At 43.9% G+C, this 27258-nt stretch overlaps 2 protein-coding genes across 2 annotated transcripts; both read right to left on the reverse strand.

Moving 5' to 3' along the window:
* Positions 1 to 9291: 9291 nt before the first annotated feature.
* On the reverse strand, positions 9292 to 10192 carry TICAM2 (toll like receptor adaptor molecule 2). The gene has a single exon (XM_033163988.1). The coding sequence runs from the start codon at positions 10154 to 10156 to the stop codon at positions 9473 to 9475; it is 684 nt and encodes a 227-aa protein (XP_033019879.1). The 5' UTR covers positions 10157 to 10192; the 3' UTR covers positions 9292 to 9472.
* Positions 10193 to 22235: 12043 nt separating this feature from the next.
* On the reverse strand, positions 22236 to 26964 carry LOC117054829 (transmembrane emp24 domain-containing protein 7-like). The gene is made up of 4 exons (XM_033163989.1): positions 26843 to 26964; positions 26535 to 26751; positions 23665 to 23910; positions 22236 to 22806 (listed from the first exon to the last, which is right to left on the reverse strand). Exons 2-4 carry the CDS (start codon positions 26721 to 26723, stop codon positions 22570 to 22572), a joined length of 672 nt encoding a protein of 223 aa, XP_033019880.1. The 5' UTR covers positions 26724 to 26751; positions 26843 to 26964; the 3' UTR covers positions 22236 to 22569.
* Positions 26965 to 27258: the final 294 nt, after the last annotated feature.

Raw genomic sequence — 27258 nt, forward strand, 5'->3', positions numbered from 1 at the left:
AAGAAGAATCTCATGAGTCCTCTTTGCCATACATAAAGGAACAAGAACCATGGCTATCTGCTGGCCCAACATGGAATATTTGGGACCAATTTCATGGCTTGCTCAGTAAATATGAAGAAAGTCGATGACTGAGTGGTGACATTTGCTTTGTGTTTTTGCCAAGCAAACTTTACTACCTACTCATCTCTGCTCCTGTCATACCTTTGCTGACGATGGAGGGGATTGCTCAGATATTTACAAAACACTCGCTGCACGTAATGCAACAGGTTAACACAGCAAGTGGTATGGAGCCTGAAATGCTAGCGAGAGGTTTGCAAGCAAAGATGACTCAAGTAATTGAGTCCTCTTGTACACCCTTGGGAAGGGCCAAAAACATTTCCAATTGCTCATAACATGTGGCAACATTTGGCTCTTTAATGTTAAGCTCTTCCAGTAATCAGAAGAAACTGGGCGATGACAGCAGTGAAGGGTGTAGAATAACTGAGAGAAATGCTGTTGTTTTAAAACACGAGTTACTTAATAGATAAACAGAATTTATCTCTCCCAAGACACAAGTGCTGGTTTTCTGGCAGAAGGATGATTATCCTTTGGATATTTCAATATTTCAAAAATTTTATAAATTTCTATGGAAGTACAAAGAGGGCAGGGATATTAATATCCTAGTGGAGGAATTGTGAAAAGTTGAACTGGTCTCATTAATCCACTTCATTTTGCAGTTTTGATGCTGCACAAGGTGGAGGAGAACATTTGCTTTTCTTTCCAGGTGTGGTTGACAAAAGTCTGCTCACACACAGTCTTCCAAAATTCCAGTGCTACTTTCTGGACACAACCCTGCAGGCAGAAACAGAGTCATCATAACACAGTTACACTGATACCCAAAGTCAGTCCAGAGGGATACCATTATCAAAAGCCACTGAGACATCAAAGAGAAAGAGCAGGTTTGCATTCCCCCTGTTTATCAGGATGACCAAGGCTGATTTGGTCTCAAACCCAGGCCTGATCCAGATCAGGCGTCAGCAAACTTTTTCAGCAGGGGGCCAGTCCACTGTCCCTCAGACCTTGGGGGTCGGACTATATTTTGAAAAAAATATATGAACAAATTCTTATGCCCCACAAATAACCCAGAGATGCATTTTAAATGAAAGGACACATTCTACTCATGTAAAAACACACTGATTCCCAGACAGTCCTCAGGGAGGATTTAGAAGGTAATTGGGCCGGATCCGGCCCCCAGGCCTTAGTTTGCCAATCCAGATCATCAATCTCCTGTCTGTAATGTCTGCAGTTGCTCAGCCACAATGCTCTCAATCATTCCCCGTTTCCCAAGAAGTATTTGTGACAGGGAGATTGTAGTTACAACCCATTTTTACTAATTGGGATTCTCTGAGAAAATAAAGATTACACTCACCTTAATAAAGGCCAACACAATTACGTACAGAAGATCATTTAGGAGCACCTGTGATCATTTAGGAGTGCCAGATCCCAGGAATTTAATTCCTGGCTGTAATAAATATTCAAATAATAAAGAAATAATTTAATAGAAATTATTATTTATACCCCACCCATCTGGCTGGGTTAGAATAAATCAAGGATGATTGAATTTTGCCAATGTGTAAATAAAACCATATGTCATAAAGACACCACACAGTATCTGCTGTGCCTCATTGTCCCAAAAGGGAACACAGATCCTGCTACGTGCACCTGCAATTCCTGGAATCTTGCGCTGCTCATGGTGTGTAACACATGGCTTATGCAGACATACTTCCACAATAAGGATGATTACCCCGAGCTCCTCTAGTCTGCTTTCTAAAGCAGACCTGTTTTCCACAGTGAGCTGATTCAACATGCAGTCCCACCCTTTGCTCAGAGAGAACAGCATAAAAAGCACGTTGAGAGCTTGTAAAACTAGAGTAACCAAATGGAGCCTCGAGTGTTTACAGTATCAGGTGGAAATTGTGATCTCATGCATTATCTACCAGGAAATGCACTGGCAATACCAGTGCATGTCATGAAACTGCACAGACTCACCTCTGCATAGGAAAGTCTCTTACCTGCAGTTAGTTATCCAATGGAGCAATCCCTTAAACTTCTAACATATGAGATTTGCAAGTTGCAAGCCCACATCCATTTCCCAGTCTTCTGTTGGCTGCTCTTTCCCACTGCTTTGAAAGTGTCATGCCACAACTGCAAAACACATCTCTTACTTATAGCCCTTTTTTCTCTAACCAATGTTAAAAGGTTAAGAACAGCCTATTCAGGGTACCATTTTCATTGGGCTGGTCACATTTTTATGGCCTCAAAAGCTCCTTCCTCCAATCAAGGAAAAACAAAATTTAGCTTAACAGACACCTCCAGTGGTATGTTGGGCACTGATTGCTGCTTCTCAGAGCAAGAACAACTTGTACTGCTGATCATTTGCCAGCCAGTGTCTGTTACCCCCTTTTCCAGCAAAGCTCTATTCCCTGTAGAAACTTCAAATACTTTCAGCTGCTTCTCTTTTTCTTTGGTTCCCAGGAGCATCACGTAAGCAAATTCTTCTTGTTCTGCAATGCCGGGAAAGGTATATCTAGCAATTAGAAGGGGAAGAAATGGAGGCGGTGAGAGATTTTACTTTCTTGGGTTCCATGATCACTGCAGATGGTGACAGCAGTCACGAAATTAGAAGAGAGCCAGTGTGGTGTAGTGGTTAAGAGCGGTAGTCTCGTAATCTGGGGAACCGGGTTCGTGTCTCCACTCCTCCACATGCAGCTGCTGGGTGACCTTGGGCTAGTCACACTTCTTTGAAGTCTCTCAGCCCCACTCACCTCACAGAGTGTTTGTTGTGGGGGAGGAAGGGAAAGGAGAATGTTAGCTGCTTTGAGACTCCTTCGGGTAGTGAAAAGTGGGATATCAAATCCAAACTCTTCTTCTTCTTCTTGGGAGAAAAGCAATGACAAACCTAGACAGCATCTTAAAAAGCAGAGACATCACCTTGCCGACAAAGGTCCGTATAGTTAAAGCTATGGTTTCCCCAGTAGTAATGTATGGAAGTGAGAGCTGGACCATAAAGAAGGCTGATTGCCGAAGAATTGATGCTTTTGAATTATGGTGCTGGAGGAGATTCTTGAGAGTCTCATGGACTGCAAGAAGATCAAACCTATCCATTCTTAAGGAAATCAGGCCTGAGTGCTCACTGGAAGGACAGATCCTGAAGCTGAGGTACCAATACTTTGGCCACCTCATGAGAAGTGAAGACTCCCTGGAAAAGTCCCTGATGTTGGGAAAGATGGAGGGCCCAAGGAGAAGGGGACGACAGAGGATGAGATGGTTGGACAGTGTTCTCAAAGATACCAACATGAGTCTGACCAAACTACGAGAGGAAGTGGAAGACAGGAGTGCCTGGCGTGCTCTGGTCCATGGGGTCATGAAGAGTTGGACACGACTAAACAACTAAACAACAACAACACATGCTGAAATAAAACAACAACAAAGCTGAAATTCCCAGGCATACTATTCTTTAGAGAAAGCAGGATTTCTAATTGAATGAAGATCCTATGTGTATACAGGCTTTACACATGTAGACTTCCGTTTCAAACTTCATATCTGGACTTGGGGGCCAGGTGTGTGACATGGCGGGGCGGGGCTGCTGAGCACTGATCCATTCCATCTGTAGATGTGTGCATCAATGGAGTGAGCACCAGAACCCCATAGTTGTCTTTGACTGGACTTAACAGTCCAGGGGTCCTTTACCTATTTTTTACCTTTACAAGCCAGCCCCTCTCCCCTAATGGGTTTCTTTTCCTTTTCCTTGAGTAAATTCAAGCTGCCATTTTTAAATTTCTACTGACACACACAGAGATTGGTGAACATTGTCCTTGCGTTGTATATAACTGTACAAGTTTGCATGGGTGATTCCTTTTACAACTTTTAAAGGAGAGTTGCAAAATTACCAGTAGCTACAACAGCTAAAAAAATAATGCTCAGAATACAAAAAATTCAGTGGAGTGTTCTGTATCTTATATTCCCCATATTTGCAGTGGAGATGGTTCCTTGCAGGGGGATTTTTGAAGCCAATCCTCCCGTATATTCATTTTTGCATATGCTAAACATTGTGTACTTTCTATTTATGGACTGTGGTGGCCTTTGGCTATAAGCAATAATGCTTGTATTATTTGACAAGCTGCATCAGTCCTCTAGAAAAACACATTCAGAACACTTAAGCATCATGACATATAACCAGTCTGCCATGTATCAACACACCCTCTGAATTATATTTATAAACTGCTTTATAGACCAAGGCTTTCAGTGTTCTGATATGGAATAATTACTTTGCTGCTGAGATTTTTTTTTTACTATTTTTATCATATGCTTTCCTGACTTCAGATGTGATGGAGATCACATCGGATTAGCACTTCTTTAGCATGGTGGAGGAGGAAAGGGGGTGATAATTCTCCTAAAATAAATAGAGCAGTGCAAGTATCAAAGCAACATTCCACATAGTGTTAAGCACAGCCTGGTACAAACAAAGAAAGGATAAAAAGGACAACTGCGAGCCAATGGTCTTGCAATGCAACATTGCACTTGAACCGTAGAGCCTGTGCAAACTAACAACTGCCCAAGAGCACAGTGATAGAATTTCAGTCTTTGGCTTCCAGGGCAGCACAGTGCCACAGCCTTTGCGAGCACCTGGCACCCTGGGGCAGCTGCCAGAGTGACCGAGCTCCCCTACTAGTTGACAGTGCTGACAGCAAGGAGAGCTCACTTCTCTGCCAACCATAGCATCTTTAAGTAGCCAACTCACTGAGTTTTTTAGGGTTGTGAAGAGGCTGGTTGATGCCAGTCCTTCTTCAGGGTCAACAGAACCCTCTGGCACCAACTGTGATGAATTTGCAAGGCACTTTGAGAAGAAAGTTACTCATATTCGCTCCAAACTTGATGCTACTGACGCTGAAGGATGAACGGAAATGTCCAGGGCCAAGCCTGTTACGATTATATGAGATTGGCTCCAGTTGTTGCAACTCAAGTATATTGACCAGTCACCCAGTACATTTCCGAGCACAATTCAAAGTGTTGGTGCTGACCTTTAAAGCCCTAAATGGCCTTGGCCCTGTATACCTGAAGGAGCATCTCCACACCCATTGTTCGGCCAGGACACTAAGCTCCAGCTCCAAGGGCCCTCTGGCAGTTCCCTCACTGTGAGAAGTGAAGTGACAGGAACCAGGCAGAGGGCATTCTTGGTTGTGGCACCTGCCTTGTGGAATGCCCTCCCATCAGATGTCAAGGAGATAAAGAACTATACAACTTTTAGATGACATCTGAAGGCAGCCCTGTATTGGGAAGGTTTTAATGTCTGATGTTTTATTATGTTTTTATATGAGTTGGAAGCCATCCAAAGTGGCTGGGGCAATACAGACAGGCAGGAAATAACAACAACAACAACAACAACAACAACAACAACAACAACAACAACAAAATAAAAAATTCTTTCCAGTAGCACCTTAGAGACCAACTAAGTTTGTTCTTGGTATGAGCTTTCATGCACACTTATAATAACAATAATCTGTTCATCCCACCACCTGTACTCTGGAGTCATGCCCATATGACTTATGAGAGCTAGCTGGGCAGTGTCTGGGGCGAGTTGGTCTGGGGAGTGGTAAACAACTCTTTGTGGAAGGAGATGCCAATGGCAGAGGTGTTAGTGCAAGGGGCCATCCCTGGTCCCTGAGGTATTAAAAAAATACTGCTCAATAGCTAATGTCCCCTTTGGGGGTAAGGTGATGGAAAGGGTGATGACTGCTCAACTTTAGGTGTGTTAAGATGAGACTAATTACATAGATCCATTTCAATGGGGTTTTGACACCTAAATGGCTTGTTCGCCCTGACGGAGTACCTAACCTAGGAGAGAGACAGCAGGAGTGCAACACTGTTGATTCTCCTGGCCATCTCAGCAGCTTTGAAACCATCAGCTATGGAGTGGCTCCTGGAGTGGCTCTCTGAGGTGGGAGTGGGAAGCAAGATGATATGATGGTTCTGCTCTTACCTGCAGTACCAGGACCATTAGTTAGCATTGGGGGATATTTTTCCAGGTCTGTCACTGTTGCACTAGGGCATCCATATGGAAAGGAGAAGGCTGTCACGTAGGAGATGGAATCTGAGCCAGTGCCGTTTTTGCCTAACAGGTTGAACCTGCTGAAATTTCCTGTTCTACCTAATTATTAAAGCACAGGAGCCCTGCCCTTCTTTGCATCTGGTCACCCTAATTTTAACTTTTGTTTTCAACCAACAATCATACAGGAGAATAGAGTGCCACAGAATGAGAGAAGCTATCTGATAATGTATGTAAAGAGGGTTGTAGAATTGGGTCTGCCAGTCATGTAATGAAGAAGCCTGGAGGAACTGGCACTAACTCTTTGGATACCACAGTTCTTCATGTGGTTCAAGACATGTTGCAACACGCCATTTTGTGGTTTGACAGGAATGAGGTCAATTGATGGAAGCTCTCTGCTGAGAAGCCTTTTTTCGTGAATCCTAGCTGTATAAACTCATCAAAAAAGAAAGATCTGGAATGACTGAAGGAACCAAGACAGTTGCTGAAGCATCATACTGATTTATGGTCCAATATCTGTGTCTTGGATGTTGGAGATGAGCACAGTTACTGGGAAAGGGCCAGGCAACTTTGTCACCTCCAGCTTGTTTGTTATTTGGTTTGAATGGCACGCACATGAGAGACTCTGCTCTATTGCAGTTGAAGTAGTTTATAGTGCAAAAATTAAATAGTGGCCTAACAGATCCTTTGCATAAAGTGGCCACAATATGGACCAGACATGCTGATGGCTCTGTTCAACATACCATTATTTAATAGCCAATGCAAGTGCAAATAGGGCTACCAACAAGCCCTTAACTCAGGTTTTCAACCTTTATGAGTCCACGGCTCCCTTGACCAAGTACATTCTTTCTGCAGCACCCCTTGGGGCTCAGGAGCTGCTATGTCACCCTTTGCCTGCAGAGCTGGCAGCCTCCCTTGTGGAGCCTCCTCTCCTCTCCCCTCTGCTTGGGACTCATCCAGGCAGCTGTTGTTGCCCCCTCCCCAGTCTCTGAGCTGGCCCCCCATCTGCCCCAAAGAGAGGTGCCTGGTAAGAGGCTGCCCTCAGCCTTAGTGGCCCAATGGAGACTGGCCAAAGGTGAATGTGAGGCCAGCACCTTACCTTGGGAGGCAGCAATAGCAGCAGCAGGCGCTGCCGGGCCTGCATGGCGGAGAGACATTCAACTCCTAAGCAGGCCTTGCACACAGCGAGCATAGGAAAGGCCAGAGCAAGTGGGCTCCCACTTGTCCGTTCATTCCAAAACAGCAAGGGCTGGTGGACTGGCTGGCTGGGCTCCCTCACCCACTTGCTTGCTTACTCTGAGGCAACCTCAGCTCCTGGCAACCAGCACCCCCTGGCCAGCCCCAGAGGCACCATTCTCCTGGGGAGCACATTGTAGCCAGGGCTGCTGCAACAAACAACTGTTCAAGCCTTTGGGAGGCAGAGATGCAAGAGGACATCAAGAGGATGGAGGAAAGGAAAGAGGGACAGAGCCCAGGGTTGCCCGCGGCACCCGTGTCATGGCACACTGCTTGAAAACCACTGCCTTAACTGAATGAGGCATCCTTTGTTAACACTTAAGCTCCACAAGAAACTTCCAATATTTCAAAACTTCATAGAACAAGCTTCCAACTGAATTGTGTCCCTTTAAAAATGCAGTGAGCATATTAGCTTTTCTTACAGAAAGCCCCACATCTGACAGGTTCCATCTGAACCAGGTGGAAATGACATTCTTTTTGGAAATATTATTAAATTGAGGAGGCGTGGAGAACATAGCACTTTGAGCTGAGTTTGGAGATACAATAGTCTTTAGCAGGAAAGACTTAGTTCTTATCTGGTACCACAGTAAGTTTCTCAGATGCTGGAAATACAGTCCCCCAGCAAACCTGACTTGAAGGCCAAAGACTGGCAGTAGTTTTTAAGACCATTGCAACTGGTTGGAGAGCAGGATCCTCTCCAACAGTAGCCTATACACCAAGTTGGGTAACATGTGACTCTCTAGATGTTGTTGAGCTACCATTCATATCATCCCAGACAACTGGCCATGCTGGCTAGGGCTAATGGGAGTTGAGAATCCCACAACTTTATATGCACAGAAGAGGAAAGAAGGATGACGACCAACTAAGGAGAAATGGCCTATGAAACTGACGGACTATGGTGAAATTAACTGCTAAATTAAGAAGATGTAATGATTGAGTGCTTAAGGAGGAGTGGAGTCCACTGATGGATTATCTATCAAATTATCACACATATATGAAGTCATTGGCAGGATTTGAAATATAAGCAGTGGATTATTGAAAGAATTAATGATGGTGGGGTTTAGAAAACTAAAACTTACGTGTTGTAAAACAGCTAATGAGGAGTAAAAAAAATCAGGAAATGAGGGGTGGGAAGTCAAAAGAAACTACATGTTGCTGTTGTTGTTGTTTTAATTACATGATTTTTTGGAATATTTTGGAATATTTTTTTGGAATATTTTGGAGATTTAATAAAAATGATATGGGGGAAAAAGAGAATCCTACAACATCTGGAGGGCAACAAGTTCTTCATTCTTGGTGTAAACACACAAGTACACAAACATTTCTTTTTGTCCCCTTCCTGTGCCTGGTTGAACAGGTTTCTGAAACAATGCAAAACCTGTTCACTAAACATGGAAGATGAGTGTATGCACAACTGACTGCAATCCCTCTTTCAATCCATTTTCAATTCTCTCTCTAAAAAATTGTCCAGCTCCAGCAAAAGCTGCCTTACATTGAATTAGACCCGTGGTTCCTCAACCTTTTTGGGGTCACAGCCCCTTTTTGGCTCCATAAAATCACCCCCAGTTCCAGCTACTCTATAAAAAGCGTTATTCAGAATAGCAGTTTGCATGATCCGTGAAGGAGGATTATAACACAACAGAATAATAACTGCACATTTATTCAAAATCCAATGAAAACTATTTAGTTCAATTAGTGCAACAAAACTGATGGAACTTGATCCAGTGATACCAGCTTCTCAAAGTCTGATAGTCATTTACACCTCCAGAGCCACCCTATCTCATAACACACACTCCAGGTAACCCGCCCCCCTCCCTGGCGGTGGTACTGCCCACTTTGAGAACCACAGAGTTTAGACCATTGGACCATTTAGCCCAGTATTGTCAGCTCTCACTAGTAGTGCCCCTCCCAGGCAGAGCTACTTCTGGCTCTATGAAAGATCATTTAACTGGAGATGCCAAGGGCTGTTTCTGTAACCCCTGATCTATGAAGCCTCTCTGCAAAGCTTCCATGAAGTCAGTTCTTACAGCTAGAGAGCATTTTTCTGCCATGAGACACAGTAAAGTGTTAGGATGATTTAACACTCAGTGGGGATCATTTGAAAAAAAAAAGCAGTTCTTTGGGGTGTACGGGGTTTTCACAGAAATTGCTTTAATAGGTTTGCCACTCGAGCAGTTTTTGCACCTCTTCCTTCTTCTTTTCATACTGCCATATGGCTTGCTGTTGCCTATATCTTGAATCCTGGAAAATGTTCTTCACTTGCTGGGCAAATCCAGGGCTATCTTCCTGTAGTGTGTTAATGGTCTGGAGAATGAACGGAGTCCTCTCCCTTGGGAGTGGGTTATTCCGTGGCCTCATTGGGATGACGGTGTATCCTTTGTGTGGTAGGGTCAATGCACTGAACAGACACGTGCAGAACTGGAACTCGCACCAAAGCTCACTTAAGAAGTTTTCGGTCAGCAAGATGATTATCCAAGCAGACCCATTCATTGCATCGTTTAAATTTTCAAACAGATGCCTCCCACCAGGCATTTCTGCAAATATTATTCCTGGTTTAATGCAGAATTCATTCTGTAGCAAGTCCTGGACTCTAACAGCTTCCTCGACATCTTCCTCAGCATGAAGAACCACAAACCTGTAAAAAACATCCCCAGCATCTTCGTCACTGCTGTGAATTTCTTCAGTATTGATACCACCACTGGTTTCTTCACCCAGTGACAGTTCAAACGTTTTGGGCCTTTGCTTAAAGCCTTCTTGTCTTGGACTTGCATGGTTGTCCTTCATGCTGGTCCTTGGAGAAAAAGGAAATGTTCTTTTGGAGTTACCATTTCCCATTGCAGCGCAAAACACCCAGATCTAAAGACGATGAAGTATCCGAATGTTTCCAGTCTATAGAATACTGTAAATGAAAAAGAAGTTCAGAGGGGAAAAGAGCTCAATCTTTTAACATGGCACAAAATTCATTCAAAGCTATTTCTGAAATCGCAAGGGATCTAGGACAGCAGTGGTGGGGGAAGCAGAAGTTTTTCGAGGCTTGTAAAGGCAAGACTGGAATTCTGGAAAGTACATTACAGCAAAAGCATGTGATGCATCAACAAAGACGAGGAAAAAAGGGATTTAAGAGCCTCTCTAATATACATACACGGAACAGACAGTTGACTGCAGAGCTCTGGAGAAACTACAATAGCCACACTTCTGGACTGTGGAGAAACTACAAAAGCCACACTTTCCTAAGCCTATAAAAGGCTTAGGAAAGTTTATAATGTTTGATATTTTATTGTGTTTTTAATATTCTGTTGGGAGCCGCCCAGAGTAGCTGGGGAAACCCAGCCAGATGGGCAGGGTATAAATAATAATTTTTTATTCTTATCATAACATAATACAGGATATTAGTTTCTGGTGCTGTTTAGACAGGGTATGTCACCCCCAAAAAAGACAGAACACATGTGCATAACTATTAATAAACTTTTTAGTTTTTTTGCAGGCCTTTGGGGTTGTTTTGTGTTATGATTTGTATTGTTTATAATTGGTTTTATTATGGGGTGGGTGTTGTTGTTTTTTACTGAATATTTTTTATTAATGTTGTAAACTGCCCAGAATGAAGCACAGCAATTTTTTTGGGGGGGGGGGAACATTATTATGTCACAAACTTGGAAAGGCCCCTATTTCGGACTGCCTTTATACTTCCCAATTTTTAGTTACTTTAGCATTTCTATTTGCTGTGAAAAGGAAACGGGTATCTAGCACTTCAAGTGGTTAAAGCTCTGCACATAAGCAAATGGCTGCTGAAATACTCCCCCTGCAGCTGTTTCCAAGCAGTGGCCAAAGGGTTAACTAACAGGGCACACTGTGTAGCAGGTCCCTGCCAAGTGCACACCAAAAAAAAAAGCACTCCCAGGAATGCAGGCATCCTTTACTCTCAGAAGCTGCTTACTTAAATCTACAACAGGAAGCCATCCTTTCAGACTACATAGCACATGCTAAAGAGTCTTTGTCCCTGTCAGTGGTGTGAATGCACTGAAGATATGATGCATGTGAGCTCACCAACTCCCGCAAATAAGCAAACCGCAGGTGTGCTCACTATGTTGAACATAAAAGAAAAACCAAGAATATTCTGAAACTACCGCGCCAAGTAAACCCCCCCACAGGCCAGGATCCAGAGAGCCTAGGGTGCAATTGGAAAGGATTTGTTAAGAAGGGACCCCGAGGGTCATCCAGTCCAACCCCTGCAATGCAGGAATCTCAACATGTGGTACCCCATCCAATTTGAAACCATACCGGACCCTGCTTAGCTTTGCGAATGTGCTAGCAGTTTTATTGCTGCAAGTACCGCCCATGTATTTGGGTGGGTGGGGGGTGTCACTTGTTTCCCTAACTCAGAGCTTTCCAAACTGTGTGCCGCGAAACATTAGTGTGTTGGCTGCAGTGTGTCGCACAAACACTCTTATAAGGGGTTAGTTTAACCCCCAGCTTGCTAGTAAAACTGAGTTACTGTGCCGCAAAAGGATGCATGTCTAAAAAGTGTGTCATCAACATGAAAATTCTGGAAACCTCTGTCCTAACTGGTTATATTTATAACAAAACAAAATAAAAAATTCCTTCCAGTAGCACCTTAGAGACCAACTAAGTTAGTTCTTGGTATGAGCTTTCATGTGAATGCACACTTCTTCAGATACGTGCAGATACATGCACACGAAAGCTCATACCAAGAACTAACTTAGTTGGTCTCTAAGGTGCTACTGGAAGGAATTTTTTATTTTGTTTTGTTTTGACTATGGCAGACCAACACGGCTACCTACCTGTAACTGGTTATATTTATGTATACTGCACTGCCACTTGCATGGGTATAGCTGGGGGGGGCAGCTGCCCACCCACCCCACCAAGTAAAACAATATACTTAACTAACTGACCGATCACATCGGTTCTGCCCCCAGAGCCGTCTCATCCATAGAAGCCGGTGGCGCGGTGCGCCAGGGCGCTGGGCGCCCCAGGGGCGCCCCCGCGAGCCCGCCGGCATACCAGGCTCCTCCTCCCCAACCCGCCCCCGCCCCCACGGGCAGGCGGGCACTCGCGTGCCGGCGGGCGGGCTGTAAGCCGCCCGCCCTCGCCTCCCAGAGCCCCAGCTGGAGCGCTGGAGCGGCGCGGGGCTTTGCGCGACCTTCCAGCACTCCAGCTGGGGCTCTGGGAGGCGAGGCCGGCCGGCTTGCGCTCCCGCGCGCAGCCGGCCGCCCGCCCAATGCAGCGCGAGCTGCCCAGCAGCGCCGCGCCGTTCAGCTGCGCGCGGAGCGCGAGCTGCGCGGGAGCGCGAGCCGGCCGCCCTCGCCTCCCATCCCGGAAGCGCTGGAAGGGCGCGCAGAGCCCCGCGCCGCTCCAGCGCCACGCCCCTCACCCCCCGCTCGCCCACCCCCCTCCCAAGGGGCGGCAAGCGCGGGAGGGAGGCGGCGGAGAGGCGGCATGGCGGGGGCGCCGGAGGGATAGCCGCGCCAGGGCGGCAGATCCCCTTAAGACGGCTCTGTCTGCCCCCCCCAACAAAATCCTGGCTACACCCATGGCCACTTGGGATACCTCCCTGACTTAAGCTTAAGGTGGTGGTGAGAATGAGGGACAGCAAGCAGGCAAATTCAAAGATAAGGCTATCAATGGCTGCATTTACCTTTGGGTCCCATGGCCCTGAATACCAGTTGCTGGGGAATATGAGCAGGAGAATGTTAATGCACACATGTGCTACCAATAGGCTTCCCATAGCCACCAGGTTGCTTATTGTGAGAACAGAATGCTGACTGGGGTGTAATATAGCAGGGCTCTTGTGTTCTCAAGGAGGGGTTGAAATTTAAATGGCAAAGCCATCACTTTGATAGCAACCCTTGCTGAAGAAGCCTGGAATAAGCAGTGAAAAACGAGCTGTGCATACAAGATTGATTATCGGATGAATATTGTGGGGGTAGCCAGCAGATGGGACGGCTGGTAATGCTGGAGTTCCCGCTCCCACCGCGCCGTGAAAAGGGTCCGCTGGCCACGACCTGAAGGTTTAGCTTGTGAGTTCGGAAAGTCGTTGATTGCCTCGGAAGTTTTCTGCGAGCATCTGAGTTCCAAAAGGTTCCGGAGAAGAAGAAGAACTAAACTAAGCAATGGCCAAAAACTAGACGGCCAAATAAAAGGTTTTAAGACAAAAATGAAATAAACACAACGGAGACTGCAGTCTGGTGAAGAAGCCTTCCGCTATCCTGCGTGGTTGGTTTCAGTTTCTCTTTCTCTCTATGCTTGCCACGCAACGATGTTCTTACTCAGCTTGCCTCGCGCTTTATCCACACCACAACAGGGAGCGGCTGCTATTTATTGAAGGGTCAACCAACGTCATAACAAGCATATCAACCAATTACAATCCTGTTACTGTGCTAAGTTTAGGCAGGAAACAGACTAATGACCGTTACCTTATTTAAAACTAGAGTGCCTTTTTTTAACCACGGAAGGATCCATGCAGTGAGCTGCCTGTCGGATCCTTTTTACCCTTCCTTCCAAGGGCGGAAGGATATTACAAAGTAAACATAAATAAACATAAATAAACAGGTGCAAGGGCACCTATAAAACATATTCCCACAGAATATGTTACCTTTCTGTATGAAATGCTCATCAGACCTGGCTCAGATGCAACTGCATACTTTGGCTGTTTTATTTTTGGGGGAACAGCACCACCTTATGGCACAGGTACACTGCAAATGCTGTATTAATATGCACTTTAATATGCACACATGAAACTGTAGCCAAAAGCTGGCCCGAGCTCAGAATGTTTTCCTATGGCAGTTAGTACTGTGCAGAGAATATATCTTGATATAGAACAGGCTGGAATTCCCCATCAATGATTCCCACATTTTACTCAACACACAACTAGAATTAAAAGGCTACCAGGCTGTCTTGAAGTTCTTGGAAGAAGGGCAGAATAAAAATGCAGTAATACCATGTTGAAAAACATTTTTTTTTAACTTTTACTTCTATGAAATGAATCCTACAAACTTCTTGGCTGATTTATATTATGTACAGTGGACGCTTGGGTTGCGAACGTGATCCGTGCGGGAGGCGTGTCTGCAACCCACAGCACCGCGTCTGCGCGGGTCGCGATTTGGCGCTTCTGCACATGCGCAAAGCGCGATTTAGTGCTTCTGTGCATGCGCCAAAACCTGGAAGTAACCCGTTCTGGTACTTCCGGGTTCGGCGCGGAGCGCAACCCGAAAACACGTAACCCGCAACGTTCACAACATGAGGTATAGTGTTTTTAAAAGAAAATGGGTGGTGTGTCCAACTAAATCATACTCAAAGCAGACCCGCTGAGATAAATTAAGTCAAGTGATTGCAGTGGGTCTACTTTGAGTATGATTCATCTGGACACCACACCATATGGTTCTTCAGAAATCTGAGACAGAAATAACAAGTTGGATTTCCAGAGAGTCCAAATCCAGGGGCATCCAACATCAAAGGGAAGACAGCAGCAGATTGGGATCCGCCTCCTCTCTTACTTCCAGCATTTCCAGCTTGATACCATCACTTTCCCTTTTCGAAGCCACCTACACAGGCTGGAAGATTGTTAGGAATTAAGTCCCTTTCCCTCCCACTCCCAAAATTATGTGGGTACCAATTTAGGCTGTTCCTGCTGGAAATCCCTAATGCTCCTTTGCTGACCTCTAGCTATCAATCAGGCCTTTGGCTGATTTGATTTTAAAATGTGGTGTTTTGGGGGGGAGGGGTTATTGGATTGTTGTTTTTATTTTGATTATGTATTTTGTGGTTTTATATTTTGATTTTATTCTATGAACCGCCCTGAGACCTCCAGGTATAGGGCAGTATATAAATTCTAATTTTAATAATAATAATAATAGCCTCACAGCCCTTACAGGACAGTTGAACAAAAAAATAATAACCGGGGGGGGGGGGGCTCTGAGAGAAGCATCCAGTACTGTATAATAATATTTTTAAAAATAATTTATTATTTATACCCCACCCATCCGGCTGGGTTTACCCAGACACTCTGGGCAGCTCCCAACAGAATATTAAAAACAGAATAAAAACATCAAACATTAAAAACTTACCTAAATAGGGCTGCATTCAGATGTCTTCTAAAAGCCAGACAGAGTTGTTTATTTCTTTGACATCTGATCTATCAATCCAGTAACTAGATTTTTGTAGCATCATCTCTTTTAAGATGGCACAATTCTCTTTTCTTTCTCTTTCCCTACGCTGCACGCGAAAGCCCATTGAAACGAGGGTTGGGGGCGGGGAGCCGTCTGGCTGCCCAAAGGGGCTTCACGTCGGACAAGGGGCGAGGGAGAAGAACGGGGGTCGCCGCTCCTGGAGCTTCACCTGCAGCATCTGGTTGAGAAGCAGCACTTACCCGTCGAGCAGGTGAGCCTGCCTGGTCCTCCTTCTCCCCGCGGCGGAGGCGACCGGGAACGTCCAGCTTCTCTCCCCCTGCGGAAGTTGTGGCCGGGAGGATGTGTGTCTCAGCGCCTTTTACGACCGGCCACTGCTGAGAAAAGGGGAAGCATGACATGGACGGGGCGGGCCCCAGAGCTTGAACCCGTCGGCTTTTTCTGGCCTTCAGCAGCTACAAAAGCAGCAAGGAGGAGCTTGCCACCCCCCTCTGCCAGCTTCCCATCTGGAGGGAGCTGGCCAAAGGAAGGAGCAATCGTGCTCCTCGGGTGGACCCGTCGACATTTCAGACTGATGTAAACCTAAGTACAGTATGTGAATTAGGACTGTGTAACATACCTGTACAATGGTATCTCTGACTGGAGCGACAAAACTGTGTATGTGCTTGTGCGTGTGCGTGTGTGTGTGTCTTACTCCAGTCATGCACACACACAAATACACTGTGTGTGTTTGTGTGTGTTTGGGGGGTGTCTTACGCACAGAAGCCAACTCCTAGGGGCCAAGGTCCTTTCACCCTCCCCAATAAAATATTTGATGCGGCCGTCCCACCCCACCCCAAAAAAGTTGATAGGCATTTCCATGATAGCTTATGTGGGGCAGGGCTTACCCGGGCTCCCCCAATCTTTTATTCAAGTTGGCACCCTTGGTCTTACCCTTGGATAAATACAATAATATTTGGAATGAGTTTACATAGACTATATATGGTTATTCACAATTATATGAGCATTAAGATAATAAGAATATACAAGTGTGTATATTAATGTATGGTGACGTATTTTTCTCTCCCCCCCCCATTCTCACTTTTTCTCCCCCCCCCCTTTATAAATGAAATTCTCTTAATAAAACAACAACAAGTACACAGATGTCATTTCACACTTGAACCCTGCATTCCACTGCACCCCTGCTAGGTAAGAAACCCCATTAAACACTGTGGGGCTTACTTCTGAGTGAACATACACAGGATTGTACCATAGGTCAGCATCTGTCTTAAGGATCATGCTAATAAAGAAACAGATAGTATCACATTTCAGGGTGAAGGATAAGCAGAGTTATCCTAGAAGTACGGTATGCTGTTGTTGTCAGTGCATTGGCCTTATCCAGTATGTGTTAAGCCCTAGAGAGGAGAGGGAAACATCAACAACAGTGGAGTCTTTGGCACCAAGGCAACTGGATTCCTTTTCCCCACCCCTGTCTCAGCCACAATGTTCAAAGCAGCTTCCAATGAAATAAAACCCAATATGTGTCACAAAAACATACTTTAAAGCTGTATATAAACCAGCAATGCAACTTGATGGCCTTAAATGACCAGTCCCCAAAGTTGAATCAGCAACAGAACTGTATGTTTTCAAATTTCTACCCTGGTTTTGTTTTGTGGCTTTACTAGTGTGAAGACTTTGGCCTTGTCTATACTGTATATACCAGCAGAATAAGCCGGCAGAGTTCTGAGACCATCGAGATTCTGTGGGTGGTGGTAATTACATGTTTGAATATTCCTCCATGTGAAGATACCATTGCATACAGAAACCTAGCACAAGAGGAAGAGGGCTCGACTAAAACCGCTTCCTCCGATACTCAAACTTTTGACTCTCAGGGAGTCAAAATTTCCCACCCGCAGCCTGAAGTGGCACAGCTCACTTTGCCAGCTCAAAATTCTATAACTTCATTCTGTAGCATGTGAGAATTTCTCTCACATTTAAAAATGGAGCTTGCCCCAGGTTTCCCTCACTTGTTCTTATGGGGAAGACTTGTGCGAGAAGAGCCACTCTTACCTTTTATAACTGCCCATTGAGTTTTATAGTTCTTTAACCATTCATAGTCTCTTTTGAAAAACAGACAGAAAAGCAAATTGAGCCTCTTGGACTTGCTGATCAGAAGGTTGGTGGTTTGAATCACAGTGTTCTGTTGTACCAGAAGCGGTTTGGTCATGCTGGCCACATGACCCAGAAAACTGTCTGTGTACAAACGCAAGCTCCCTTGGCCTGAAAGCGAGATGAAATAGGGACATCCTATTCCATAATAATAATAATTTTATTAATTATACTCCGCCCATCTGACTGGTTTGCCCCAGCCATGCTGGCCAGCTTCCAACACATATAAAAACATCATAAAACTATATAGGGCTGTCTTCAGATGTCTTTCTAAAGGTTGTATAGTTACTTATCTCCTTGGCTCGAGGTTTGCATAACTCCATACCCTCCAACATTTCTCTGATGGAAATAGGGACGTCCTAAGGAAAAGCAGAACATTCCAGGATCAAATCAGAAACTGGGATGGCTTCTGTAAATCTGGGACAGTCCCTGGAATATAGGGACACTTGGAGATTCTGCCATGCATGGTGGTTCCCTAGGGACTGAATAAAGCTCAGGCGCTGCTTACCTGGGATTGTGAAACGGAGGGAAATGTATGACAAGCTCCCACCCATGGTTGGTAAGGCTGTGCTATCAAAGTTGCATTATGTAGAACCATTAAAAGCCACTTTCAGGACAATCCTTACCAAAGGCCACATTCAAACCCACCTTTAAAACACTATAAAACCACACTCATGGCTTCCTCCAAAGGATTCTGGGAGCTGTAGTTTGTTAAGGATGTTGAGAATTATTAGGAAACCCCCTATTTCCCCACAGAACCACAATTCCCAGTGGCTGTGTGAAGAGGGATTTGATTGGTAAACCTCTCTGAGAATTGTAGCTCTGTGAGGGGAATAGGGGCTTCTTAACAAAACTCAGATGTAAATGTATGGTGTGGCTGTCACAAATCCTATGGAATTAAAGAGGACCTACTCCCCTGTTAAGTATTGCAGCCTAAATTGCTCAAATACAGGATGTGGGAATGCAGGATTAGACCAGTGTGTCACTGTACTTACCATTTGGTTTCAGGCAATACAAGCAGATTAGTCCATGTGAAAGAAGAGGAGTTTGGATTTGATATCCTGCTTTATCACTACCCTAAGGAGTCTCAAAGTGGCTAACATTCTCCTTTCCCTTCCTCCCCCACAACGAATACTCTGAGGTGAGTGGGGCTGAGAGACTTCAGAGAAGTGTGACTAACCCAAGGTCTCCCAGCAGCTGCATGTGGAGGAGCGGAGACGCAAACCCGTTTTACCAGATTACTAGTCTACCGCTCTTAACCACTACACCACACCGGCACACTGTGAAAGGCATGAGGTTGATATTTATTCCCTGTCCTTACTCTTCAGCAACTGATAGTTTATTTCTGTTGTGACATACTGGTTCAATGACATTCCTCACAAATGAAAGAAACCATGTATTGATTTACCTATTTATTACCATTATACCACAAGCAGTTGAAGTTCTTAAGCAGAAGTTTCTGTTGTGACCTCTGCTCCCTGCCCTATCCTCAGTTGCAACAACACATTTATTTTACATAAAAACTATTTTCAGACTGTCGTGTCACATTATTTCCAGGAGGCAACACATGGAGTTTCCCTCGCATCAAATATTTGCTAAATATACAATTTCCCACTTCCTCTTGTACTTCTGGGTCTCTTCCCCTTTCTTTGTGGTCTCCGTCTTCTTGTTAACACTCTGGCCAGAGCTTGATTTTTTTTCTTAATTCAACCACTAAACAGCACGTGGTTGATGGTAGTGGTAATAGTTGTAGTCTCTGACTCAAGCCATCATTATAACATGAATACATACATACATTAAAGGAATATTTCTGTTGTGGTAAAATAGCGTGAGGGGAAGCTATTGGAAATGAAAGCTGTCAACTGATGCTGAAATCAGTTCATTTTTAGTTCTAGGAAGGAAAGATAGGAAGTGCAGGAATGGATGACAAAGAGGTGTACCAAGAGCAGCAAACCCAACACATTTTGAGTAACACTACTCTTATTCAGGTGTAACTGATCCCATCACTGCAGATGACTGCTAAAATGTTATTGCATGCTATCTGATAGGATATATGATTTTAAATGTAAGTTGTTTAGAGACCTTTTAGGGATCAAGAAAGTCTCATAGATTATTGTAACGTCTCCATTGGGCTGCAGTTGAAGATGACTTGGAAACTTCAATTGGCTTCAAACGCAGCAGCCAGATTACTAGTGGGGGTCCCCTGTTCTAAAAGTGAGGGGCATATAGGGTTCATCAACCTGGCAAGGTGGCCCATCTAGAAGAAAAATTCTGATGCTAAACCACCGCTACACAAATTTGGAGTGGAGACCCCAACAAGGTTGAATGGTGCCTTGTACACCTTTTTTTTCTGGCAACTGCAGCCAAACTGTCACAAAATGTATTGCTGTGCTTTCCTTTGGACCACATCAGCGAGGCTGAAAGGGAGGTCTTATCTAGGCCCCACAGGACTTCCATACACACTGGCTAGGCTTGTGCCCCGGGGAGGTCACTTTGGTGCTGCTAATGCAGTGATTTGACTTAACTCCTGGAGGCGTACTCTGTGGTATCACAAGATGAATGGATAGGATGTGTTACAGTAATCCAATGTGGGGCTCCACTTGCACTTGCTCTGGAAACTGAAGCACAACTGCTGCTGAATTATTAGGCAAGAGCACCTGCAACTGTATTAGGCAGCAGTCATGTGTAGACTCAGACCACACGGTTACATCAGAGAGCAGGAGATAGCAGACTGCTTATAAATACTATAGTATTTTTAGATGACTGCTGGTTATCCAAATTCACCTATCTCGTGCATGATAATAAGGTGGTTGTAAATGGCTCATTTTTGGACCAATTTTTGGAGCTGAAAAACTCTCAGCTGGCCTACTTACAAGGATATCATATCATACTTTCCCCCCCCCCCCCAACAGATATATTTTTGTAAGATTCCACCCAATTTACAGCCAGATACTGCGAGCATTACTTTTAACAGTCTTTGCTTGTTCCACTGTGTGGGTTTCTTACATATGCTTCACTAACAAGCAGTGGAAGCTGCAGCAGTTGCTGGATTCCAGCATGAGTCAGCATTCTATTATGAAAACTGTATTCAGGATGCCTGTCTTCAGAAATAGAGTATTGTAGAGTTTTAATGCAAGAAATAGACAAGTACAGTCAAGAAATTTATTTTACTCAAGCTCAAGTGGGAGACAAAACACTGTACACCAAGTTATTTCTGCAGGACTTTTAACCAGTACAGCGCTGAGATCTTCCTTGCTACTAATACACAATCAATGTTGTATCTAAAAAGCTACACCTGCACACTATGTGGTAGTGAAGTAGACATTTCAAACAGCTTCAGTAACTAACCAAACTAAGAAGCTTAAAAAACTGGATGTTGAACTATTCAGTGTTAAGATCACATCCACACCTCCCTTTAATACCACATCAGCATTTAAACTCAAGACAATAGTCTTTGTTCTTACAGAGCATTAAAAGACAGGAGATTTTGTCATGTATTTTTCCAAGATTGATATCTTAACATCTACAATGGTAAAGTAGAGGGAGTCAACATTATATAAGAGGGCAATTCGACAGATAAGATTTTTGTACTTGTAAGCTTTTGAGATTAGTGGTATTCATATGCTTACAAACACTGGAAATTACCTATCTTTATCCTTTCTAACAAACCTTATTCTCCAATAGAAAATATAAATACCTGGAAGCAAATTCTGGTGAAATCAATTAGGCTTACTTTCATATAGATGTGTTGTATGATTGGGGTAATAATGTTACTTATACTTTGATTGCGCATTTTACTGTTGTTTCAAGCAACCTTGCACACAGGAGTATGCAAGATGTTCTCTATTAGGCATACAAAGAGTACCGGCTATATGGCAAGTAACTCCCATAAACCTCAATGCAGCCCTCTAACCCAAAAGTGGCAGAAGCAAGGACAAGGCGACACATTACTGTATTACACCCAGAAGAAAGAGTTTTGCAAAAATATATTATTTAGACTCTTTAATAGGCAAATGTAATAAGCTTTCACAGGTGTTATACAATCATGTCCAGCATTGTGCATATGTTGCTCGATAAGCCACTTATTTTAGGTTACAATTCTCAAACCATTTAGGCCAACATGGTCCCATGGGACTGCCCAAGTAGTAAAGAGATTACAAGACTGGTTTTGAGTCACAAGATATTAAACCCAGTGCACTTTAGTTTACTCTTCTTGTTTCCAAGTGGTACTGACAGACTATAGATTATTTGTGACACAGCCTTCTCCTTCAGATCTTCAGAAAAAGCAGCTCCACAAGCTCAAAGACCCAGCTTCCAGAATTACAAGACAGTCTCCTCATTTGTTTAATTTTAAAAGATGAATTCAAAAAATAACAACCCACACAGCTTTTTCCATTGTACAGAGAATTGGTTGCCCTGGAATTCTCAGCCTAAAATTTAGTACTGTAAAAGAAGATACACACTCTTCCCCCCGGCCCTAGAAATGGTTCTGCAAGAAAATGAGACCAGTTTCCATAAAAAATTATAACAGTGCAGTACAAGGCTCTGAGACAATAGTTTGTTTTTCTTTATATTCCCATACTTTCCAAACTTGAAAAAAATCTGAATGCCACACATTTTTAATATGGACAATCTTCCAAATCATCATTCAAAGAATTTTCTTGAAAGCACTGTGCTCCTACCAAATAGTCTCAATGGTTGTTTTTTTGTTTTAAAAAGCAACCTTAATTTAGATGTCTACATCAGCAGAAGGAGAAAACCAATATATCACACATAAAAAGCTATTTTCTCCCACAACTTTTGGGAGCATGTGTTTTGCAACTTTAAGAAGGGCAAAGGTACTTAAAAATGTTCCCCATGTTTCATTGCTTTGTAACTAGAAATTATTTGAAGAACAGTATATATACATATATATTTTTACAAACAGTGGGTTTTACAAACTCATGTTCTCAACATGAGTTATGATCCAACACGAGTTGTGGTGGTTCTTTTGTCTGAGAAGAAGCTTTTGAGAAGAAATACCTGCCCAATGCTAACTACAAGAAGAATGATGGCTTCTCCTACTGACCAATAAGCCACCCGTGTGTTTAAGTCTTCTGCTCTGCTGCGGCCTTGTGCTTCTCTCAACCGAAAATGAGTCTGGGAATCTATGACAGATTTTAGAGCTTCATGAATTGAAACACATGCCGACTCCATCTAGATACAAAAAGAAAGAGGATTGATGAGTACTCCTTATTGAAAAAGGTATGCAGGATTTTGCATTTTCAGCTCATTTTCATTTTATATTTTACGTTTTCATATTTTACTATAACAATTCTAATCAGTTCTCCATTTTTACACCACTCAAAATTAATTATACTGTTGATTTTATCTTAATGCTGCCAGCGTTTTAGCTATTAAGCTTTATTTTCTGAAGGCTAATCAACTACTGCTGATCTGTTTACATGATATCCACATTTGAATATGTAGGTTTTGATTTTATGTGACAACAAAGCCTTCGGAAATAAAGACATCATATAATTATTTGTATCATATAGGCTGGATGACTACTTTGTGCACTGTAAACATTTCTTGAGTAGCACTAGGGCAGTGTTTTTCAACCACTGTTACTTTATATATAGTCAATATAGGCACAGAGTTAAATTTTTTAACATTTTCTAATGGTGGTGTGCCTCGTGATTTTTTTCATGAAACAAGTGTGCCTTTGCCCAAAAAAGGTTGAAAAACACTGCACTAGGGTATGTTGATATTGTGCAGCAATTTCTTTCCTACCCCAGTGGTCCAACACCTCACCCTTGTCTTGCTGGGACAAAAAGCAGCAACTATTTAGTAGTGGAGCAGTTAATAACTACGGCTGCAGAATCCTGAAACCACTTACCTGGGAATAAGATCCATTAAATTCAAAAGGACTTACTTTTGAGTAGCTTTGGCTTAGGAATGCATTGTAAAGCTATGACAAATGCCCAAGTCTTCCAAAGACAGCAAAACAAAAAATTCTAACGTGGTACGTGAATTAAAGTCTTAATTTATATTAATAGTCAGTTGTGTAACTACCTGAGTAAGTGCAGTAACTCTGTTTTCGCTAGGAAACAGAGGCGGATCATCTCCAATCTGGAAGTCGAAGTACACTGTTTTGTGTGTAAAGGTAGAAAACTCATTGCTGAAACAAAACTTGTACGTCCCATTTCTGGATGCAGTAAAGGTGAAGCTATCGTATTGTTTCTTCATCTCTTTGTATAGCACAACGCCGTCTGGATCTTCTAAGCGGCAGTCAACATCATAATGCCCTCCAGTGATCACCTATGGAAGAAAAAAACCTGGTACTTTGAATAGTCAGCCACATCACCCTTCCTAGCAAAATATCCTTCCACAAGGAAACCCATAGTCAGCATCAGGTACAATTATTAAAGGCAGTTCAGCTCCAGCATGGGAAGAGTATTAAGCTATAAAGGGAGCCAAGAAAAGGGACCACTTATAACACTAATTCCCCACGTTAGCTATGCGTGGAAGACACCAGTGAGTTGGTACCTATTTTACTGCTTTAACTTGATCTCCTAAACCTTTATTTTAAACATTCTCTCAGTAAAGTCAATTTGTTAAATGGGAATAACGGTCTAAAATTGCTCAACCCAAACAGCAGTGGGTGGATTTGCAGAAGCACAATACTGTACTACCTTGCTGATTGGAAGGAAGGAGGAAGTAGGTAGAATGGCAATCTAAAGTTGTCAAATACCAGTGTTCTGTGGCTTCACAGAACTGGCGTTGCCGGATTGCATAATAAGGAATGCTCCCTTTGTTTCCATTTAACGATGAGATGATTCACCATTCAGGCTGGGTAGCAAAGAAATGTATTGCTTGACATTTTAGGTGGCACCTGGTGAACATCTTTAAGAGAAAACACTATTTGACACACTACCCCTGGGTTTCATGCTCATGTTTCAGATGGAAACAAAAATCTGAAACACTAGTAGGGGCAGTGGGGTGAAAGGTTAAGTACCCCCCCCCAACTACTGATCTCTGCTGTCCACTGCTCCATCTCATTGCCAGTTTACAGAGAAGTGGTAGCTGGAGTAATGTAGCAATCTGGATTTAGGTTTTATATTCCAATGTCTCTCCGCTTCTTAAAGAAATCAGGAAGAGTAATATATGATGAACTTCCTTGATTCTTTCAAAGTTTCTGCCTTGGCAGCACACAAAGAAATAACTTATGGTAGCAATCTTTCCCATTAGTTTTTAGAAAGTAATCAAAAGTGTGAAATGCATACCAGAATGCATATGCTCTTATTGGATTACACCCAACAACTGATGCATTTTATTGGGTCATGTAACAATTGGTTGTATCTATTTTTCAGTCTTGTAAGCTATACTGCATTCCTTTAACCTATTATTCTCTTTTCTATGCACAGTGTAGTGCAAGTACTGAAGGACACCAGATCTGATGGTTTGAAAGCCAAAAAAATGCTACCATTTACTTTTGAACAGATGCAGCTGCACCAGAGATCCAAGGAGTCACTGAGTTTCTCCAACTGAAAACTGCAACAGGCAGTTGGTGTTATATGCTCTTTACTCGTGCATGCATTTAAATAAACTTGGACGTCTCTTTTCTCTCATGAGGGCACAACTTCACTTTGAAACATCTCATCATGTTATCTTAGCCAGTATCTGGCTATTTCAATTACTTCTCACACTTTTATTTCAATTGCTTAATAGTTACCTTTCAAGGCCGAGCACTCACAAATTAACATACACAGAAATAAAACAGAACCTTAGGCACAAAATAAAACAGACAAACAGACAGTGTGCATGCACACGAAAGCTCATACCAAGAACAAACTTAGTTGGTCTCTAAGGTGCTACTGGAAGGAATTTATTTTGTTTTGACTATGGCATACCAACACGGCTACCTACCTGTAACTAGACACATGAGATACTGAAACGTTGCATTTATCTTAAGGAAAGATACCAGCACACATTTATATTATCTTTTGAAGGTTAAATGCAATAACTGAAATAACTAAACGAAAGTTAACTGGAATAGAGTTCCTTAACCACCTGTTGGCATTTACAAGCAGCAGCAGAAAGAGAAGAATTTCCTATTCGTGCCCTGCCCACACCCCTCCGGCCATGTACACAGAATTGTAGAATTGGAAGGGTCCCCCAAGGCTCATCTAGTCCAACCCCCTGCAATGCAGGAACAGAACCGAAACAAAAAAAGCTGCAAAAAAAGAAAAGAAAGTAGATCTCCTCGCTCCACGTTGGCTTTTCAGTGTCTACTTTAGGGGGTAATTTTAAATCACAATATTGCCTGCCTGCCTGCCTGCTTCTAATTGAACAACAGCACTTATTCTGTTGTTGTTCAGTCGTGTCCGACTCTTCGTGACCCCATGGACCAAAGCACGCCAGGCACGCCTATCCTTCACTGCCTCTCGCAGTTTGGCCAAACTCATGTTAGTAGCTTTGAGAACACTGTCCAACCATCTCATCCTCTGTCGTCCCCTTCTCCTTGTGCCCTTCATCTTTCCCAACATCAGGGTCTTTTCTAGGGAGTCTTCTCTTCTCATGAGGTGGCCAAAGTACTGGAGCCTCAACTTCAGGATCTGTCCTTCTAGTGAGCACTCAGGGCTGATTTCTTTGACAATGGATAGGTTTGATCTTCTTGCAGTCCATGGGACTCTCAAGAGTCTCCTCCAGCACCATAATTCAAAAGCATCAATTCTTCGGCAATCAGCCTTCTTTATGGTCCAGCTCTCACTTCCGTAGAATACTACTGGGAAAACCATAGCTTTAACTATACGGACCACGACAAGGCAGTGATCCATGAAGGGGGCACTTATTCTAGAATAACCCAAAGGCAGGCAACTGAAAGACAGCTCTCACAAGAGACAAGGGCCTGTCTGGCGTGCGAGGAGGAATGGCGTCCTTACCTGGAACTCCAGGGTACACTTGGTGCCCTGCACGATCTCCTCATAGAAGCACTGCTTGGCGTTATCTGGCAATTCGAAGGTGATCTCCGAGGCGCGGACAGACCAGCCCAAGTTGAGCAGCAGCAGCAGCAGCAGCGCCGCCGGCAACCCCAGGGAGGCTCCGGGGCCCTGCCAGCTCCTCAGCAACATCTCTCGGCCGTAAGCGCTGAAGGGTGAACTGAAAAGCGAGAAGCGAGAAAGGAAAGTGAGATCAAAGCGTCGGCCTCGCCCAACGCCTAGCGAAGGTGGGCGTCGCACCCCAACCTCACCTGTGAAGGGAGCCGGATGTAAGCCGGTTCCCACCTGCGGCGTGGCCGAAGAAAAAAAGGAGGGGGACGAAGCGGAGCCAACGACCCGGAAGTGATCTGGCTCCGGCAGCGGAAACTTCCGGGTGAATTGTCAATTGTAGACGTGGTGTTCTTTGAAGGGAGAAGGCGGAGGTGGGAGGGGAGTGGCCGGGGGCGGGGACTAGGCAAAGAGTGGGCGGTGCTTGAGGAAACTGGGCCGAGTCCGCGCCAGCCGCGGGACGTTCTTATTGGTGCTTCCCGTTAGGGCGCGTGAGGGAGTTTTTTGGGAAGCGGGAAAGAGGCGACGGCCGTCTGTGCTCAGTTGAGGTGGAGAAAGCGGCGCCGAAGGACGTTGTGTGGAAGTTTCGAACCCCTCACCCTGGATGTGTGTAAACGCT

Source organism: Lacerta agilis, chromosome 11 (genome assembly GCF_009819535.1).
Source record: "Lacerta agilis isolate rLacAgi1 chromosome 11, rLacAgi1.pri, whole genome shotgun sequence".
Classification (NCBI taxonomy): domain Eukaryota; kingdom Metazoa; phylum Chordata; class Lepidosauria; order Squamata; family Lacertidae; genus Lacerta; species Lacerta agilis.